The 20,155-nt window shown below is 45.7% G+C and overlaps 1 protein-coding gene across 2 annotated transcripts in view; it reads left to right on the top strand.

The window, feature by feature from the left end:
• LOC132397928 (mastermind-like protein 2) overlaps positions 1–20,155 on the top strand; it is a 135,284-nt gene that overhangs the window by 68,743 nt on the left and 46,386 nt on the right. For both annotated transcript variants that reach the window (XM_059976746.1, XM_059976745.1), the window contains exon 2: positions 1,920–3,317. In XM_059976746.1, the coding sequence (XP_059832729.1) occupies positions 1,920–3,317 (1,398 nt within the window). The remainder of the gene's footprint in view (positions 1–1,919; positions 3,318–20,155) is intronic.

Here is a 20,155-nt window from a genome sequence, read left to right as displayed (position 1 = left end):
GGTCTGAGCCAGTCCTTCTAAAAGCAATCCAAAACTAATCTCTTTGGCCAACACTGCTTTTGCATCTTCTTCCAAAAAAGATGGCCTGGTCTTCCTTATAAAAGATAGGATGAGTTGCCATGGCAACTGTAATGTGCTAACAACTCTCTCTGCAACATTCAGCCTCTTGCTGCTCTTTCCTTCGTTATCCACTTTATCAGTAATGCAATTATCTGGTTTTATGCCAATAATTACCTCAGTATTTCTGACCCCTCTCTCTTTGCACTAATTACTTAATTTATTTTTTATGTACACTTATTGTAACTTATAGTTTTTATTACTACGTAATGTTCTGCTGCCATGAAACAACAAATTTCATGACATATACCAGTGATATTAAACTATTTCTGATTCTAATTGACTTTGATTTTGATGTTAAATATGACCTAGTTCAATAGCAATTACTTGTCCTGTTTTTGAAATTTCGAAGTACACACGTCACCATATACTGCCCTGAGATTCATTTTGTTGCAGGCTCTCACAGTAGATACAAAGAAATACAATAGAATCATTGAAAAACTACACACAAAGACTGACAAACAACCAAAGAGCAAAAGAAAACAAACTGCAAATAATAAAAATAATATTAATATTACAATTTTTTTAGAAAACATTATGTACACACAAATGCACTTAGATTAGCATTACCTAGGACAGAAGGAAGAAGAGGAATAATGGGTATTAAAAATTTGCTCAGCAGTCAAATAAAATTTGGAATAATATATTTCCATCAATTAAAACAGGATTTGGCACTCCACGTGAGCATATGGAATTCTGATAAGAAGTACACACCATAAACTTAAACCAGAAAAAGGAAGACATTATCGCAATTGAAGAAAAAGTTACCCAATGGAAGACATCCCCACGATCTGAGCAGACTAGATGTCAACAAGGAAGCATCAAATGCCTGGCTCAGAGTTGGAGACCTCTTCCCAGAAACAGAGGAGTTCCTTCTGGCAAGGACCAGGTGCCAAACTCAAAAAAAAAATCAAAAATACATAATAAAAAGCCAACAAATTCAAGACGATAAATGTAGAAAATGGCAAGAGAAACCAGAAAAAATCCAACAGATTATAGGATCCTGCAGCAGTTTAACTCAATCTGATTACTCACACAGGCATAATCAAGTGGCCCGAATCTTACTTTAAAATTTAAACTCAGAAATGACGCCATACCTTACTATAAATACAAGCCTGATCCAGTTTTAGAGTCAGAGTCCCACAAATTATATTATGACTGATCCACTATTACAGATAGGACAATCCATTGTAACCTTCCAGATATAATATTGCAGGATACACAAGCAAGAACAACTTACTTAATAGTTGTAGCCATTCCAAATACAGATAACAGACAGAAATCAATATGTGAAAAACATCAGAAATGTGCTGAATTAAAAGAGGAAATTGAAAGACTATGGAACATGAACAGGGTATACCTTATCTCAATAGTAATATCGACAACCGGTTTCATCCCGAAGTCACTACACTATAGCATCAAACAATTAGGCCTACACAGCAATATTGATGTAAATCTCCATAAAGCCATAATACTAAACACAACTAGAATAGTCCGAAAGTTCCTAGCAATTGAGAAACGCGTGTGCTTAGCTATGTGCTTACCTCAGGTTTTACAAGCTTGTGCTGAGAAAATACAAATATATTAAGAAAAAATATGTAAATAGGTAATACTGAGAACGTGAGCTGTAGAGCTCTGGAGAGTGAGTCCTGAGGTTGTGCTCAGTGATCAGTTCAGTGTTGAGATGAATGGAGTTATACACAGTGGTGGTGGGGTAATAACCATTGCTGAATCTGAATTTTATGTTCATCCAAAGTTGGCCTATCCTGAATGATTTTTTTTATTGTATTTTTCTTTTTCAGCTGCAAGGATCTATAAAGAGGAAGTTGGAGAGCAATGGATCACCTGCCAATCACGACAAGATCAGTGAACTCTCTGACGGTGCGTTCTCGGGCGAGGTTAAGAGGATCTGCCTGGACGATGTCAATCTTCCAATGGGTCAGGGAGATGTGTCCAATGTCCTGCGAACAGATGTGCACAATTCCTCACTGCCAATTGGGCACCGCGGGCAGGGTCTGCAAAATTCTGCCCCCATGGGCTCGTCCTTGGGTTGTGTAACTCCAGGGACCAACACAGGGCTCCTGGGAGGCAACCAAGCAAACGGCGGCGACATCAGCTCGCAGTTTGCTGTGACGTCCAACGCAGAGATGAAACCGAACGTGGGTGATGGACACAACATGTTCTTTGACTCCAAAGCGGCCAATAATTTAACCATGGATCCTGACTTGGTGGATCTGTTGGAAGAATTGACAAACATACCAAATTCTCCATTGAACGAACTTGATATTTTGAACACCAGGAGCGACCCGCTGAACTTGGGCCTTGTGCAGACAAGTCAGAGCACTACTCGAAAGTCGTCTCCACAAGCAGCTTCGCACTTGGAGAACCCCATCCCCAACCGAGAGTTCTCCCCCAATTTCAATCAGGCGTCTGGCGGTTCTCCTCAGAGGAGGCCCTCCTCGGCTGGCACGTCATACCCATTGCCCGCTCCACCCAATCACATGCCATTGCCGATGTCCTCGGCTTCTCAGAACCAGGTTCCTAGCCAGAGCCAGGCACCACTGCTGTCTGGCACCGGGGCCAGTCGGGTTGGAGCCAGTTGGCATGAACTGTCGCACGCGCAGCAGCTGAAGAAGATTGCGGCCAGCCAGCACCAGCGCTCTGTCTCACAGCAGTCCCACCCACAGCCGGGGCAAGCAGCCAGCTGGCCTCCGGTTCCCTCCTCTGGGCCGTCCCCGCCCTACCAACCGGACAAGCTCCCCAGCCCCTCCCTGCACCAGCAGTCCTTCAGTCCCCCCAACGCCATGCTGCCCAGCCTCCCGCCATCAAGCAACCCCGCCAGCACAATGCAGAGTTACCTGTACAGCAAAGCGGCCTCGAGCCAGCCGGGCCGCATCGCCATGCTGGGCCAGCAGCAGGCCGGCCTTAACCAGGGCCCGATGAACGAGGGCGGCCTGCCTTCAGAGCAGCTGTCGCTCAGCAACACCAAGCCGCTGTCGCACTTTGACCCGGACCTTCCTGCGCAGAAGATGCCTTCGGTGGCCGGCGGGCAGAGCCAGCCTGCTGTGGTGCATTACATGCACCAGGCCCCCGCAGCCGTGCAGCAGCCTCCGCCCTCCAGCTCCAGTCAGCAGCTGCAGTTTCGCAACAAGCTCCGCATACAGCACCTGAGAATGCAGAACAGCATTCAGCATTCGCCGGTAAGACAATTTCTCAATACAATGCTCCAGGCAAACTGTGATTATGTTTGTATAGAACATAGAACAGTCCAGCACAATATGTGTCCTTTGGTCCACGATGTTGTAGTAACCTTTTAACCTATTCCAAGATCAATCTAACCCTTCCCTCCCACATAACCCTCCATTTTTCCTTCATCTATATGTCCACCTAAGAGTCTCTTAAATCTCCCTAATGTATCTGCCTTTACCACCACCCTTGGCAGGGTATTCCAGGCACATACCACTCTATTTAAAATAAAAAGCACCTACTTCTGACATCTCCTCTAAACTTACCTTGACTCATCTTAAAAAGATGTCCTCAGGAAATCCTCTTGTATCTTTTGTAACTAATCAATGGTTGAACTGTACACTGAATTTATAAGCATGAAAGGCACATATAATGTAAACTCTTTGACGGTTCATCTAGGTCTGTGTGAAAGTTCAGAGTCAGGTTTATTATCACGGACTTATGTTGTGAAATTTGTTGTTTGCTGTGGCCATGCAATGAAATATATGAAAAATTAAGTTTCAATAAGAAATATAAAAAATAAATAAATAGTGCCAAAAGAGAGCAAAATAGTGAGGTAGTGTTCGTGGGATTGTGAGCCATTCATAAATCTGATGGCAGAAGGGAAGAAGCTGTTCCTAAAGTGTTGAGTGTGCACCTCAGGTTTCCTGTACCTTTTCCCTGATGGTATGAATGAGAAGAGGGCGCGTCCTGGGTAATGGGGTTCCTTAATGGGGTTCTTGAGGCACTGCCTTCTGAAGTTCTCCTTGACGGTGAGGAGGGTTTTGCCTGTGATGGAGACAGCAGAGTTTGCAACGCCTGCAGCTTTTTATCAATCCTTCACATTGGCGCCTCTGCCCTAGGTAGTGATGCAAACAGTCAGAAAGCTCCCAGAGAACACTTCCAGTGAGTAGGATCAGACCTATCACTCAGTGAACTGGCCAGGAGTTATCCCTCCTCCCTTGTCATCAGAACAGTTCCTCACAGTTCACATTGAGGAAGCTAGCAAGTTTGCTCCTTTACCTCAGTGATTCTGAACGGTGATCTCTAAACGTAATTCCTTATGTACAGCAGTTGTTTTGAAATATGATTGGAAAAATTAGAACCTTTTATTTTTTAAAAAGTCATCATTTGAGCCATGTCATTTAGCATGGGCGGTCATGGTCTTTTGATCATGAATGTTCTTGGCAAAGTTTTCTAAAGAATTGGTTTCCCATTGCCTCCTTCTGGGTAGTGTTTTTACAAGACGGATGACGCCAGCCATTATCAATACTCTTCAGAGATTGTCTGCCTGGCGTCAGTGGTCGCATAACCAGGACTTGTGATCTGCACCAGCTGCTCATATGACCATCCTCCACCTGCTCCCATGGCTTCAATGTGACCCTGATCAGGGGGCTAAGCAGGTGCTACACCTTGCCTAAGGGTGACCTGCAGGCTGGTGGAGGAAAGGAGCACCTTACACCTCCATTGGTAGAGACATATCTCCACCCTGCCACCCTTCATAAAAAATAGTTAATTTAAATGTCATGTACATGAATGAATGGCATGGAATGCATTCTTGTTTTTAACCATGAAAGTGATCGTTACTTTCGGTCCAAATTTCTGCTCTGGAAGTCATGTGGTATGAGAGATTTCCTTCCTTTTCCAGCAACTAGAAGGTGTGAACTTCATTGTGAGCCATCACCAATAACAAAACAAGGTTTTTTTTCCCCTCCCCTCTCTTGAGGGCTAAGACTTCCTGGTGTTCTATTTAAGTAACTTCCTGCAAATTCATTTTTTTATGAAATGGATTTAAGTTGTCGCTTTGTTTCATAATGCAGGATTTTTAATGAAATCTCCCTTTCTTCCCAACTGATGTGGTACTTCTTTGTGCAAGACCAGTTATCTCTAGCAAGGTAGTGTGGCAGTTAGGGTAAAGCTTCACAGCACCACCGACTGGGATCAATTTCCACCGCTGTCTGTGAGGAGTTTCTGTGTTCGCCCCGTGACTGTATGGGTTTCCGCCAGATGCCCCCGTTTCCACCATTCCAAAGACAGGTGGGTTAGTAGGTTAATTGGTTACACGGGTGCAATTGGGTGGCACGAGCTCGTTGAACTGGAGAGGCCTGCTTTATTATTTTTATTTTAGAGTTACAGCGTAGAATAGGCCCTTCCAGCCCTTCAAGCTGCCTAGCAGCCCCTAATTTAGCCCTAACTTACTCACGGGACAATTTACAATGACCATGAAGCTACTGACCAGTATATCTTTGGACCGTGGGAGGAAACCAGAGCACCTGGATTCCCATGCGTTCCATAGGGAGAACATACAGACTCCTCATAGAAGATGCCATGACTGAACTCTGAACTCTGACCTGAGCTGAAATAGTGCCGCGCTGACTGCTGATCTCCATGAATAAACAAATCTCCTTGTTTTAGACTCGTCTCAGCCAGTGCTTGGAGCCATCCTGATACTAGTTTTCTCCTTTGCTCTCATGTTTTTAAAAAACTAATTTAATTGAGGTGAAGAAAATATAGTAAAGGCTTAGAGCAGTCTAAAGTGACAACACTATCCAAAGCACAAGGAAACAGTAAGTCTTTTGATGTGTTTAAACAGTGTGCCTGTGTGAGGATGCTGTTGAATGTCTACACAAATAACGGCCTCTGTCCTGTTTTGGAATCTGATTTGCTAATCTGGGAACTTTGACGACAGTATCCTTAATTGGCTGACAGATAGTGTTTTTGAAGTAGGTCAGACAAAATCAGGCAGTGTTGTTTTATTCACAGACACTGAAATTCACAGTCACTTTCATCTTAAGGGGTTTTGCTGGTGTGCGAGATGGCCTCAAAGAACCGATATCGATGGTGGCAGGGGTCCTGCTAGGTGTTCCCTTCTTGCAGCCACAACAGAGAACCATCACTCTTACTCTCCACAACAGATGTTGTAGGGGTTAATGCCAGACCAGTGCTCCAGTAACACACACAAAATGCTGGAGGAACTCAGCAAGTTGGGCAGCATCTATGGAAGGGAGTAAACAGTACATATTTTGGGCCGAGACCCTTTATCAGGACATTTTCTTGTACCAGAATCATGTTGAAGGGAGTGCCACCTTGTAGACGACACTTTCAGTCTGAAGCCCTCTTCAGCCTGAGACTCCTTGTCACATGACCTCTGAGTAGAATTCTGATTGGCATTTTGGCCAAAGTGCACATCTTCGAATGTCAGGTATAAAGAGGTCAGGTTGTAAGGACAGGTGCTGATCTACTTGTTTAAATTTTTCTCAGCAAGTGGTGCAGAGAACCTGACCCCTCTGGCTGTTTCAATTTGGACACAGGTTGCTCTAGTCTAGAGTAATAAATAAAATCTTAGGGGAGTTCAGCAGCTATGGAGGGGAATGGATAGTTACCATTTTAGGTCAAGGCCCTTCATTTGGAGCAAGGGTCTTAATCCAAAACATGAATGATCCATTTCCTTCTGTAGATGCTGCCCTGCCTGTTGAGTTCCTCCAGTATCTTGGTTATTGTTCCAGGTTATGGCATTAGTGTCTCTGTTCTACCGTGACGTCTTCAAGCACAGTTGGTGAGACCACACAGTGTACAGTCTTCATTGCCCTGTCTTTAAACCGAGAGAGTGCAAGGAAGATTTACCAGAATTTGAGGGTCTTTGGTATAGGGGGAGGTTGTACAGGCCATGACTTTATGCCTTGGAGTGTAGGAGATTGAGGTGTGACCTGACAGGTGTATAAAATCATGAGGGCCATAGCCCTCATATAGGCTTTCTCCCCTCCAAGAAAATGGAGCCAAAAAATCAGAGGGAAAAGGTTTAAGGTGAGTGCTGAAAGATCTGAAAGGAATCTGAGCGGCAACTTCTTCGTGCAAAGGGCACTGCCTGTATGGAACAGGCCGCTAGAGGCAGTGGTCAATAATAATGTTCAAGCAGCATAACTAGGCCGACTGGCGGTGTAGTGGCATCCACACCAGATTTTGACGCGAGCGGTCCCAGGCTGCAAGGAAGGGGCACCGTGCGGGATCCGCGCCACTGTCTATATCAGCTCTCTGTGGCTCGATGTTTCAATGTTAGGAAGGCATTACCCATGTCACGGTCTTGCTATGAAAACACCAATGCCCAGGAACAGAAATGGGTGGACACAGTCTAGCCCATAACATGCAGAGTCCTCCCCCACCACTGAGCACATTTACATGGAGTGCTGCCAGGAGAAAGCAGTGTCTGTGATCAAAGACCCCCCCCCCCCCCCACCATTATCAACATGTACTAGCCCGAGATTCACTTTTCACTTTCTGGTGGACATTCACAGTAAATACAAAGAAATACAAGAGAATCGATCAAGACGCACACAACAAAGATGGACAACAACCAACATACAAGACAATAAATGGTGCAAATACAAATAATAATAATAATAATAATAATAAAAAATAAGCAATGAATATCCAGAACACGTGTTGTAGCATTCTTAAAAGTGAGTCCATAAGTTGTGGAATCAGTTCAGTGTAAGAGTGAGTGTAGTTAACCCCTCTGGTTCAAGAACCTGATGGTTGAGGGGTAATAACTGTACCCAAGCCTGGTGGTGTGGGTCTTGAGCCTCCTGTACTTGCTTCCTGATGATAGCAGTGAGAAAAGAGCATGGCCTGGGAGGTGGAGCCCCTGATGATGGATGCTGCTTTCCTGCAACAGCATTTCATGTAGACATGCTCAGTGGAGGGGAGGGCTTTACCTGCGATGGACTGGGCCATATCTGCTACTTTTTGTAGGCTTTTCCATTCAAGGTTACTGGTGTTACATACCAGGTCGTGATGCAACCAAACAATATACTCTCCACCACACATCTGTAGAAGTTTGTCAAAGTTTTAGATGACATGCCCAGCCTGCACTAGCTTCTTGGAAAGCAAGGGCCATGTCTGCCTTTTTTGTAAGTGCAGTGACGTGCTGGACCCAGGACAGATCCTCTGAAATGATAACTTTGAACTTAAAGGTACAGCCTCACCCGCTACTTTCCAACGAATGTCAATGCTTGCTCACTATGGCAATATTAACCTTCATGCTGCAGGTTAAAGGTGGTTTCCCCTAAGTGAAAAGGCCAAACAATATTCCCAAATTTAATGAGGATCCCTAGACGGTAAAGAGTGCAGTACTACTTCCCGCACTTACGCTCCACACTTCGGCAGTGAGCTTCCTTTTGGAAATGATAAGAGCAGACCAGCGGAGAGGTCAGAGTTCACGGCGAAGCAGTGTTTTGAGGGCGAAGCTATGTGGAAGTTAGCCAGCTGGAGAGACAAACAAAAAGGCATGAAATCCGATCTACATAGCAAGCGGTGGAAACGCAGCAAGCAGCTGCCGTGAGGGCGCTGAAACTTTTTTTCTCCCCTGTGTGTGTGTGTCTGAGTGTGAGTGTGTGTGTGGGTGTCTGAGTGTGTGTGTGGGTGTCTGAGTGTGTGTGTGGGTGTCTGAGTGTGTGTGTGTGTGTGTCTGAGTGTGAGTGTGTGTGTGGGTGTCTGAGTGTGTGTGTGGGTGTCTGAGTGTGTGTGTGTGTGTGTCTGAGTGTGAGTGTGTGTGTGGGTGTCTGAGTGTGTGTGTGTGTGTGTGTGTGTGTGTGTGTGTCTGAGTGTGAGTGTGTGTGTGGGTGTCTGAGTGTGTGTGTGTGTGTGTGTGTGTGTGTGTCTGTCTGTGTGAGTGTGTGTCTGTGACTGTGAGTGTGTGTGTGTGTGTGTGTGTGTGTGTGTGTGTCTGAGAGTGTCTGAGTGTGAGTGTGTGTGTGTGTGTCTGTGTGTGTGTGTGTGTGTGTGTCTGAGAGTGTCTGAGTGTGAGTGTGTGTGTGTGTGTGTCTGTGTCTGTGTGTGTGTGTGTGTCTGTGTCTGTGTGTGTGTGTGTCTGTGTCTGTGTGTGTGTGTGTGTCTGAGAATGTCTGAGTGTGAGTGTGTGTGTGTCTGTGTGTGTGTGTGTGTGTGTGTGTGTGTGTGTGTGTGTGTGTGTGTGTGTTCTTGTTAGTTCTGTTAATGGAAAGATGAACGTTTTTATTTTAACAGAAATATGCCTGTAGAAGTGCTTTTCGTTCTGCGCGTGACAAGAGTCGTGCCAGCATTATCTGGCCTCTAGGTTTCAACCTACACATTTAAAAATGCAGTGAGGCAGTGAGGTAATAAAGAGCTCATTTCTTCAGCCGCAGAGACTGTGCTGTCTGCCGGTGTGAGCTTATGGTCAAAGTATTCTTGCTTCATTTTTAGGCTTTTAAGGAATGTCTAACTGTGTCGAGAATGCTTGAATTAAAAAGGAATTTAGAAGTTCAAAGTAAATGTATTATCAAAGTATGTAAATGTCACCATATACAACCCTGAGATTTGTTTTCTTGTGGGCATTCTCAGTAAGTCCAACCATCCCACCTTCTTGCACACCTCCCCCTTGCCCCATCCCCACACCCTTAACCCTTCTTCTATTTACCCTCCACTTTCCCCCTTCCCCTTACCAGTCCTCTATCCACTACCTTTCCCCATCCCCTTCTGCTTCTCCCTATCCCCCCTCCCCTTCACTCCTTCAGCATCACCTGTCCCCTCCCCCTCCCCTCCCAACTCCTTCCCCCTCACCTTCCCTTTCCCTTTACTCTTTCTGCCTCATCCTTCCCCTCCCCTTCACTCCTTCTGCCTCATCCGACTCCTTCCCGTCCCCTCCTTCTGCCTCATCTGACTCCTTCCCGTCCCCTCCTTCTGCCTCATCCTTCCCCTCCCCTCCTTCTGCCTCATTCTTCCCCTCTCCTCCCCTCCTTCTGCCTCATTCTTCCCCTCCCCTCCCCTCCTTCTGCCTCATCCTTCCCCTCCCCTCCTTCTGCCTCATTCTTCCCCTCCCCTCCCCTCCTTCTGCCTCATTCTTCCCCTCCCCTCCTCTCCTTCTGCCTCATTCTTCCCCTCCCCTCCTTCTGCCTCATTCTTCCCCTCCCCTTCACTCCTCCTGCCTCATCTGACCCCTCCCCCTCCACTCTTTCTACCTCATCTGCCCCTTCCCCCTCCTCCTTCCCCATCACTCCTGCTTCATCCGTCCCCTTCTCCTTCCCACTCCCAACCCCTTCCCCCTTTCACCTCCCCCCTACCCTTCCCCTCCACCCTCTCCTTCCACATTTCCCACCTCCCTTCCCCCATCCTGCTCCCCTCCCCACATTTTACCCCCTTTCCTCTGCCCATTTTGCCCTCTCTTCTCCTCCCCCTCCCCCCACTTGTCTCCTGCCCCGCTTGACATTTGGGGCATTTGAACGACGGAGCGCACCTCTGCTCAGACATATCGGGGAGAGGGGGAAGGGGAGGCTGAGAGAGGGTTAGACAGGCGCGGAGAGAAAAAGCTTAGGATTTGATTTCAAAGGGCTGTGACAATGATATTGCCAGACTGGGAGCTTTTGAGGGTGTATGCAGCGTCTCAACCAGAGCAGTGTAGCCCCTGCAGCTAATTTGAGTGGCTTTGAATAAACCGATAAAGGATGATGAATCGGAGCTGTCTGAGCGGGGAGCTGGAGGTTTGGCTCCTCGTTTCTCGCTGATGTTTCAGCAGGGACTTGCTTCGTGGTCATTTAGTTGGTTCTCGTGTACAGCAGCGCGGCCCCAGGGCTCTGCGTTTATATCCTGTGTATTTGGAGTAAATAGAGCTGCCACTCGGCTGTGTGGGGAAACTTCTTCGAACCTTTTGGCTTGAGTTCACCCGTTTTCCCACTGCTTACACTATCTTATGTATTTATTGTGTGTTTTAATTATCGTGTTCTTTATCTTACTGTGTTTTTTTTTGCGCTGCATCAGATCCAGCAACAATTATTTTGTTCTTCTTTACGCTTGTGTATTGGAAATGACACTAAGCAATCTTGAATCTAGAATCTTGTTTTGCTTAAAGAATAATATCCTGCCCTCGGTGGAAAAAATCCCGTGTAAAGTAAAGGCTTTGAATCCTTTTCTAAGTGAGTGTGTTGCCTCTCCTAACTTAGGTTTATTCTAGTCTGGTGGTGGTGGTGGTGGGGGGGGGGGGTGGGGGGGGTGAGTAATGTCCGGAGCCAGTGGTGCGTCAGTTTAATATTGATGGCCATGACTTGTGGCTCCTCGTGGCCAAGTAATCTTGTTGAGTGTCTAGTATGAGGTCGCTTGGGGAAAGGGAGTGGGGGCGGTATTGGCAGGGGAGGGGGTGTTTGATGGTGTGGAGGGGTGAGCTGATGAGGGAGCTGCCCAATCTTTCAACCTGCTAGCTTGCGCTGCCTCCTACTGTCTGTCACAGAACAGCACTGGGATTGAAAGTTAAAAATAACAACCCACACATCCAAAATTCCTTTTACTTCTTTTCCCTTTTCACTTCCATTCTCTTTGTTGCCCCTCCAATTCTTTCATTTATTCATTCCTTATTTTCTCTTTGCATTTACTCTCTCTCTGTTGTACAGTTTCATTTCCTTGCACACTTTACATCTCTCACCTTGCACCCTCATCATCACTCACTCACACCCATTCACGCACCCTCACTCACTTATTGACTTTTCCCCCTGTGCTGTCCCAGTCTTCCTGTTTCTCATCCTCGTTCTCTCACTCTCTTTCACTCCAAACCCTAGATTTTGTTTTTATTTATTCATTCTCCCCGTCTCTCTCTTGATCTCTCACACTCCTCACATTCTCCCACTCATTCTCTTCATCTGCTCTTATTTTTTTCTCTCACCCTCCCTCTCTGTCACCCCCTCTCACTTACCCTCCTCACTCACACACTCTCACTCCCCTCCCTCTCACTGTCTCTCTCTCTCACCCCCTCTCTCCCATCCTCTTTCTCTCTCTCACCCCTCTCCCACCCCTTCTCTCACCCTTTCTCTCTCTCCCACCCCTTCTCTCACCCTTTCTCTCTCTCCCACCCTTTCTCTCTCTCCCACCCTCTCTCTCACCCTTCTCTCTCACCCTCTTTCTGTCTCTCACTCTCTCTCGCACCTTCTCTCACTCTTTCTCTCTTTCACACCCCTCTCTCACTCTCTCTCACCCTGTCACTTTCTCTTTCACCTTCTGTTTTACTCTCACTCTCTCTCTCGCCCTTTCTATTTCTCTCTCACCCTCTCTTGTCCTCTGTCACTCACTCTCACATTCACTTCCGCCTCCCTCCCACACTCCCTTTCACACAATCTTCTGTTTGCCTCCCCCCCCCCAAGTCAGTTATTTATTCATTCCCAGTCTCCCTCTGTTCGAAGTGGTAAGTATGGGGAAGCACTGTTAGCAGAGTGTTTACTAATTGGAAGACAAAGATGTGATGGGGAAATCCTTTCAAATCTAGCCTGTTATCAAGTGTTCTGCAAGAAGTCATATTCCTCAATGAAGAGGCATTGCAAAGCTTAATTGTGTTCAGTCGACTGGTGTTTGCTTCACTCAGACTGAAGTACTGCTCATAGCAATACACCCATTGCATTAATCCTTGTGACACACTATCCGGAAATCCTGATTTAGCTTAGTGGGTAGGATGTTGAAGAAGACTGCTTGGTGCCCGTTCTCCCTACTTGAGTGAACTAAAAACATTGGGATGCAATAGTTGCAACTTAATAAATTAATTGAAAGGCAACTAAAGAGTGAGAATTTTAGAAACTAGTGACAAAACCCCAGGTTAGTAGCTGCTGTTTGATTTTGGTAAAACGTCAGAGATATTCCAGCAAGACAAGAGTGTTACTACAGTAACATGCAGCAAGGCAAGCCACATCAAAGTGAAGTGAAGTGCAAGCTGACAAACTCTAAGTATACAAATCAGATGTTTTTTTTTCTAAATGCATTTCTTCTAGCCAGAAGAAAATAGTGTAGCTGGATTGTTTTACTGAGCAGAAGAGAAAGGTTTTATAGATGGAAAGTGTCGCGTGAAAGGGCTGAAAATAAACATCCCTTCTTGTAACACCAACCTAAGAGGCACTGGTACTTGGAATGGAAATAAACTTCTGTGAAAAAGTGAAAAGTTCACTTTCAGTTTCCCTGACACTAGTTTTCGGCTAATGGGAGAAGAAGTCAAATCTGGAGTTGGGCTTTTTGGAGAAATTCGTTGATGGTGGGTGGGGAAATGGTGATTATTGTAAACAGGAACTCCCGCTCTTGCTCATGAAACCTCAGCTTGTGAATAGGATGCAAAGCAGACACAGTTTCATAAGGCTGTGTAGGACCTTTGTGTACCCGGAACACTGAGAATGAATCAAAGTTTAAATATCAATCACTTGAGTTTTTAATGACCCGACTTCACCTCATTAAGTCACATGGTATGATCTAATTTTCATTAGTAAATGGACAGGGTTGAAAATTTTTAGTGGTTTACTAGAAATCAATGTAAGAAATCTCCATTCTTAGTCTGCAAAGTAAAAGCATTGTTATGGTAATCAGCCCTTTGCTGAACAGTAGGATTTCAGAATGCGTCCCTTACAATATGAAGCTTATTTCTTAATTCAGTGAACACCCTACACTCACCAAAACTTGCACTTCCTCAAAAAGAAAACTACTTAATCATATTTATTTTGCTGTGGTGCCCTGGCGTCCGCAAGTGCCTAATTACCAAACAAACTAATCATAAAATTAATTTGCCGTAAGTGTTAAAAATAGAACGGATTTGCACAGCCTAGCTGCCAGTAAAGACTGACTGGAAACACAGGTCACGTATGTGAGAGTAAAGCTCCACAGTATGTTCGCTGAGGGGAAAGAACGTATAGAATTTCTCCCCAAATCCTGCGGGACTCTCCTTAGTGGAGAATTCAGTGGATGATTCTGGAATGGAGCTACAGTTATAGGTCAAGGCTATTGAGCCTCCTGGTTGGTGGAGAAACTGCCCATATAGTGCCAATAAATAATGTTTTAGTCGAACTATATTTCCAATAAATGATGTGTATTTAACTATTTTTAATGGGATGGTAAGTCATTTTGTACACTCCACATATGAGCTGGTTCAGTTTGTAAAACCTTCTTGTGTAAATTATGATAGCAATATAGCTTTCATTTTGAAACAGAAAATGTTTAATTCGCATGGACTGCACCATTAGTTCTGCTGACCTAGCCTTATTTTCCCTTACTAAAGACATAGTTATCAGTTCCTGTCATCCTCTGAGATACCAGGGGCAAAGGTTGCCTGGGGACATTAGGGTTGCCGCGACTGGTAAGGGTAATTGAGGCTGAGCCAACACAAGGGTATCATCAGTGGATTCTGTTACCATGAGGAAATATGTACAGGGTGGGAAAGCCTTTCAATCTCAGTTCTTTGCAATTACCCTTTCCAATCAAAGGTATCATAGACCTTGCTGGCTGGCCGTGTTCCCTGTCACCCAAGTTGATAGGGTTGTTAAGAAGGTGTACTGTGTGTTGGCTTTCATGAGCCAGGGGACTGAGTTCAGGAACCACGAGGTAATGTTGTAGCTCTGTAAAACCCTAGTTAAGACTACAATTAGAATATTGTGTTTGTTTCTGGTGACCTCATCGTAGGAAGGGTGTGGAAGCATTAGAGAGGATGCAGAGGAGATTTGCCATGATACCGCCTAGACTAGAGAGCATGAGGATGGGTACGGTGAGCTGGGGCTTTTCTCTTTAGAGTGAAGTGACTTGATAGAGGTGTGCAAGATGAAAGGGGCATAGACAGCCAGTGCCTTTCACTCTGGGCAGCAATGGCTAACACGAGGGCATAGTGTTAAGGTGATTGGAGGAAAATATAAGAGGGGATATAAGAGAAAGGTTACATTTTACACACTGCTGTGCCTAGAATGCACTGCCAGTACTGGTGGCAGGGGTAAATGCCTGAGGGACTATTTAAATAGGCACACATGTGAACGAGAAAGGGAGGGGGGGATTAGGTTATTCTTGGGGTAGGCTAAATGGTTGGTACAACATGATGGGTTGAAGGGTCTGGACTGTTCAGTAATGTTCCACATTCTGTTTCCTTCCCCGCTTTTATAACAGGCCGTATCGTAAAACAAGTGAAAGCATGCCCAGATTTGTAAACAACTTCTCCTCAGCAGCTCCATAACATAATTCTCGGCAGGGAGTTTAAACTCAAAAACATCTGCTTGGAATTCTTGTCACAGATTCCAGTTTTTTTTACATGACTCATTGGTGATATGTGATAGAACAACGATCTGGCTTGGTGTTAGGCCCCAATTTTCCTGAGACTAGCCCACGTTCCCCATTCCTCCGTGGACTTAACGTGGACTGTCCTAAACCAGGTGGCTGTGGGGCTCTTAGTGGTGTGGGAGAATGGCATAGGTTGGCAGGAACAGACCCCAGTGGTGTAGGGATGTGGCAAGATCAGGCCCCAGTGGTGTAGGAATGCCATAAAATTTCAGCCAGAAAATTCCTCGGGAAGACATTGGCAGCCTAGTGGAATGTGACTCTCAGCTGAGTCGTAAGTTCCTGATTGCCTCTCACACCGGGAAACATTTAGCAATTGTATACAGTAAAATGGAATAAAGTTTAAAATGTCAATAAAACTAAACCAGATGCATTGAAGATATAGGTAAGCTATTAGGGTGGCATGTAGCATTGTATTATTGTACTGCTATTAACCTCACAATAGACCGACGTCCTATCCGGGGGGGGGGGGGGGGGGGGAGTCTCATACTCTCAGTCGCTTTACGCCACGGAAACGGGCATAAGCACCGGCCTGATGAGCCTATAAGGCTTGGGACAGACTTTAACTTTAACTAATACAGAGCCAGTGACCCAGGTTCAATTGTGTCTCTGTCTGTACTCTCACACAGGGTTCTACTTCCCTCCCACAGTCCAAAAACAGGTTTAATAGTTGAATTGGTCACATGGAACTGGGTAGAAGGGCCTATTATCAAGCTGAATCTCTAAATAAATTTTAAAAATTGATAAGTAAAATACAAATGATTGAGTCTCATAGCTGGAAGTCCTACAATCCTTCTATTAAAAAATATACAAAATTATGAGGGGTATAGATAAGGTTAATGCAAGCAGCCTTCTTCCCCTGAGGTTGGGTGAGACTAGAGCTAGAGGTCATGGGGTTAAGGGTGAAAGGTGAAATGTTTAAGGGGAACTCCTTCACTCAGACTAGTGTGGTGAGAGTGTGGAACGAGCTGCCAATGGATGTGGTGGATGCGGGTTCAATTTCAACATTTGAGAGAAATTTAGACGGGTACCTGGATGGAGGGCTGGGGTCCCGTTGGAGTTGGGTGGGACTAGGCAGGACAATATTTCAGCACAGTCTAGATAGGCCAAAAGGCCTGTTTCTGTGCTCTGTGCTCTGGTTCTCCTCCTAAATGGAATAGTTTTCCCATTCCTGTTCCAGGCTCAGTCCAGGATTGGTTGTGTGAGCAGATTCAGCTTTGTACTGGAAATTGGTTGCCACTCACACTGAGGAACGCTGGCTACTTCTGCAGATACTTTCAGCAAGACACAGCAGAATCTGAGCAAACATTTCCAGAATCAAACCCAAGAGCTTGGGGAATACTTTTGGGTGGAAAATCGTCCGCTCTGTGTAGAATTAGTACTTACCCAGATAAAAACAAGCACCTCTTTAAATGAGTTTGCAGTCTGTTTTACCTATAGCAGTGATGGAAAAAAATATTTCCAGATGTTTACAGCTGCAATTCACCACCACCCCCCACCCCCTTCACCATCACTACTTTGCCCACTGCCTGTTTTGATCTTTTATTGAATTCTGGGCATCGAATGTGGCTGAAGGGATGGGGTTGTTAAGCTAATCCTGTACATATAAACCATTCGTTGCTGGTCATAGGTAAAACACTGTCGAGGCTCTGTGACCTGAAGACAATTCACTGCCTCGATTCCCTGCCGAGAATATTTAAAACTGGAATTACGCAGTCTCCTCCTTTCTCATTTATACTGAGCGATCGTGCTCCCTTGTGGCCCAGAATCCGCCCTCGGTGAAAAGCAGTGATGATATCCTCTGCAGCTGTGCAAAACTCACATAGAAACTCCTTTGTTTCCCTTTGCGAGAAAGACCTTTATAATTCGACACTACATCATTGGCAGATGCGCAGTTCATACTGAATCAGCCCAGAATTCGGAACGTCCCCATCGAAAGCTCCTCACGACGCAACTGTTTAGAAGAAATTTATTAGCAGGATGAGGGCAAAGGATAAATAAATCAAGATTAATTGATTCTGACTCGTCCCCGACTGGCATATGGTGAATTTGTTCGCTTGCTGTTTATTCCCCCACCTCTGAAGGAATCTGCCTAAATATATTTTTGTATTACAGTCCTCACGACAGGAACAATGGCACAAGGATTTCTGGCACAAAGAGAAGTCGCGGCCTGTAGAGTTTTGTGGCGACTTCATTTGACTAAATTGGGCTTGTTGGAGGGGGCTTCAGTCCCGTAAAGTTTGACATGAAACATTGCGCCGAGATTGCAGCCTCTTGAAGCGTTTAGCAGAGAGAACAGGTTCTCTCTCAGCGGCGTTCCAGAAAGCATTCATTTCCTGAAAGGAGGGGCCCAGATGAAAACAATAGTGTGGAAAGAATGCTATTTAAGTGCGATTAATTTTACTGTGCAGCTGGGTAGTTTAACGGTTTTTTTTAAGCCTTCATTCCAATTTTGTCTTCCAGGTCTGATTTTTAACTTGAGATTGGAGGGATAAGGGGGCTAATTTTATCAGGAGTCCTCAGCGTTTCGAGTGGGGAAACTTAAACTCAAAACTCTGTAGTACAAATTATCACCCACTAACAGCAATCTTTTAATGCTTTCTCCATGTCACATCTAACGAGCTGGATAGATTCCTGGGAGAAAATATTGTGTCTGTCCTACAAATAAACGTGTCAGCCCTGGGTTGTGCTGACTTTACTAATGAGCACATCTTGTGTTTGTGGATGTTGGAAGGGTATAAAATGTCTCCATTATCACCCCACTGCTTTATCCTTCTGCAGGCTCTGCGGTTTTAAACACTTGCTAAGGCGAAGGAGTGTGATATCTCCCAGTTTTATACTTATCCTCCTTTAACAGTGGGATGACTCCAACCTTATTGATCCTTCCTGTTCTGCCCAACTAGATCTTCTCCGTCCCTTCCCACGTTCACGTCCGCTGTTTCCCCGCCCTCCTGAGATCAGCAGTGCCCAATGTCAAACTCAAAGGCTGCCTCCATCCTGCACTCTATCAATGCCCGGTTAGGTGCCGCACTTGGGATTTGAAGGTGTCTGCTGGTGAATGTGAGATTGGCCGGCCCATTCTCTCAGTGCTGCCTTGATGTAGGCCCAGGGGTTCTCTCCGTGATGCCCTCCTGTCAGCCTGGCTGGTTCTGCAACGCTGGCCTAAAAGCAGACAGCTTGGGCACAGAATTCCGCAGGGCTGCAGAGGGCATCATCACTGCTTTTCACCTAGGCTGGATTCTAGCCCACAAAGGAGCAAGGGCACTCCCTCAACTTTACTGCAGTGTTGGCCCAAGCACTCCCTCAGCGCTTCCCTGATGTCAGCCTGGCTCCTCCCTCAGCACCACCCCCTGTGTCAACGAAACTACTCCCATCAACACTGCCCCACAGTCAGCTTTGATGCTCCCTCAGTACTACCTCGATGTTGGCCTGGCAATACCCGTTGCACCCTCCCTCCCCCTGGTATGTCCTGTTGCTCCAATATTGGCCTGGCTTCTCCCCCAGCATTGTCCCCGTTTGGTTTGGGGCAGACTCTCCGCGGTTGGGTTCACAGGTCTGAGTTAACAGATCAAGCACGCGTTTGGTAAACTGGTGAGAGAATCACCATATAAGATGTAAAATATATTGCCCAGTGCCTTTTTACCACAGAGCATCTGAGTCTGGAAATTCAATATTACTTCAGCAAAATGTCCAAAGTCATTTATGTTTACTTCAAATCAAAGACAGGTTTTAAATCTCATTGAGATCTCAGGGCGATCTAATTGAAACCTTCAGAATATTGAAAAGCCTAGATGTGGATGTGGAGAGGATGTTTCCTATACTGGGGGAGTCTAGGACCAGAGGGCACAGCCTCAGAATACAAGGACATCCCTTTAGAACAGGGGTGAAGAGAAAATTCTCTAGCCAGAGGGTGAGGAATCTGTGGAATTCATTGCCTCAGATGGCTGTGGTGGCCGGGTCACTGGGTATAATTAAAGCAGAGGCTGATAGGTTCTTGATTGGTCAGGGCACCAAATGTTACAAGAAGAAGGCGGGAGAATGGAGTTGAGAGGGAAAATAAACCAGCCACAATAGAATGGCGGAGCAGACTCAATGGGCTGAATGGCCTAATTTGCTCCTATGTCTTAAGCATATTAATAGCAAGACAGTGGGGATACGTGCAGCAGGTCAGAATGTATTAGACATATCCTTTGTTTAAGAGGTTGATTTGTGCCAGTGACGCCACTCACTTTACCCTTGCAGCTGTGGAGGGTGGGTAGGGGGCTGCTGCATGGTCGAGTGGGCTACCATCCCCAGTGGCTCTTTGCTCTCCAGGATGATTCTCCCTGTTCATGACGTGAAAGCAGTACTAATGAGCAGCCGCAACTGTATTTCAGGGTTCTGAGTCCCTCTCAGTACATGCTGTGCTCAGAGGAAGTTGTGGTCTGTATCTAAGGGGTGGCTGGAGACACACACGAGCGAAACAGGAGCAGGAGGTTATGGAGAAGTGAACCTGGGTGGGAGAAGGTTTTTGCTGTGCATAAGCTGGTACAGGCCTGCATTGAAAGCCTGTAATGGCAATGAAACATGGGGCACAGAACAATACAGGCCTTTCGGCCCATGATGTGGTGCTGACCTTTTAACCTACTCTAAGACCTTCCCTACCACACAGCCCTCCATTTTTCAATCATCTAAGTTTCTTAAATGGGCCTAATGTATTTACCTGTATCACCACCCCAGGGATCACAAACTATGCACCTACCTATGT

This window comes from Hypanus sabinus, chromosome 8 (assembly GCF_030144855.1).
Source record: "Hypanus sabinus isolate sHypSab1 chromosome 8, sHypSab1.hap1, whole genome shotgun sequence".
Taxonomy (NCBI): Eukaryota; Metazoa; Chordata; class Chondrichthyes; order Myliobatiformes; family Dasyatidae; genus Hypanus; species Hypanus sabinus.
Note: the sequence above shows the minus strand (reverse complement) of the source record. Positions and strands in the feature narration are given on the sequence as shown.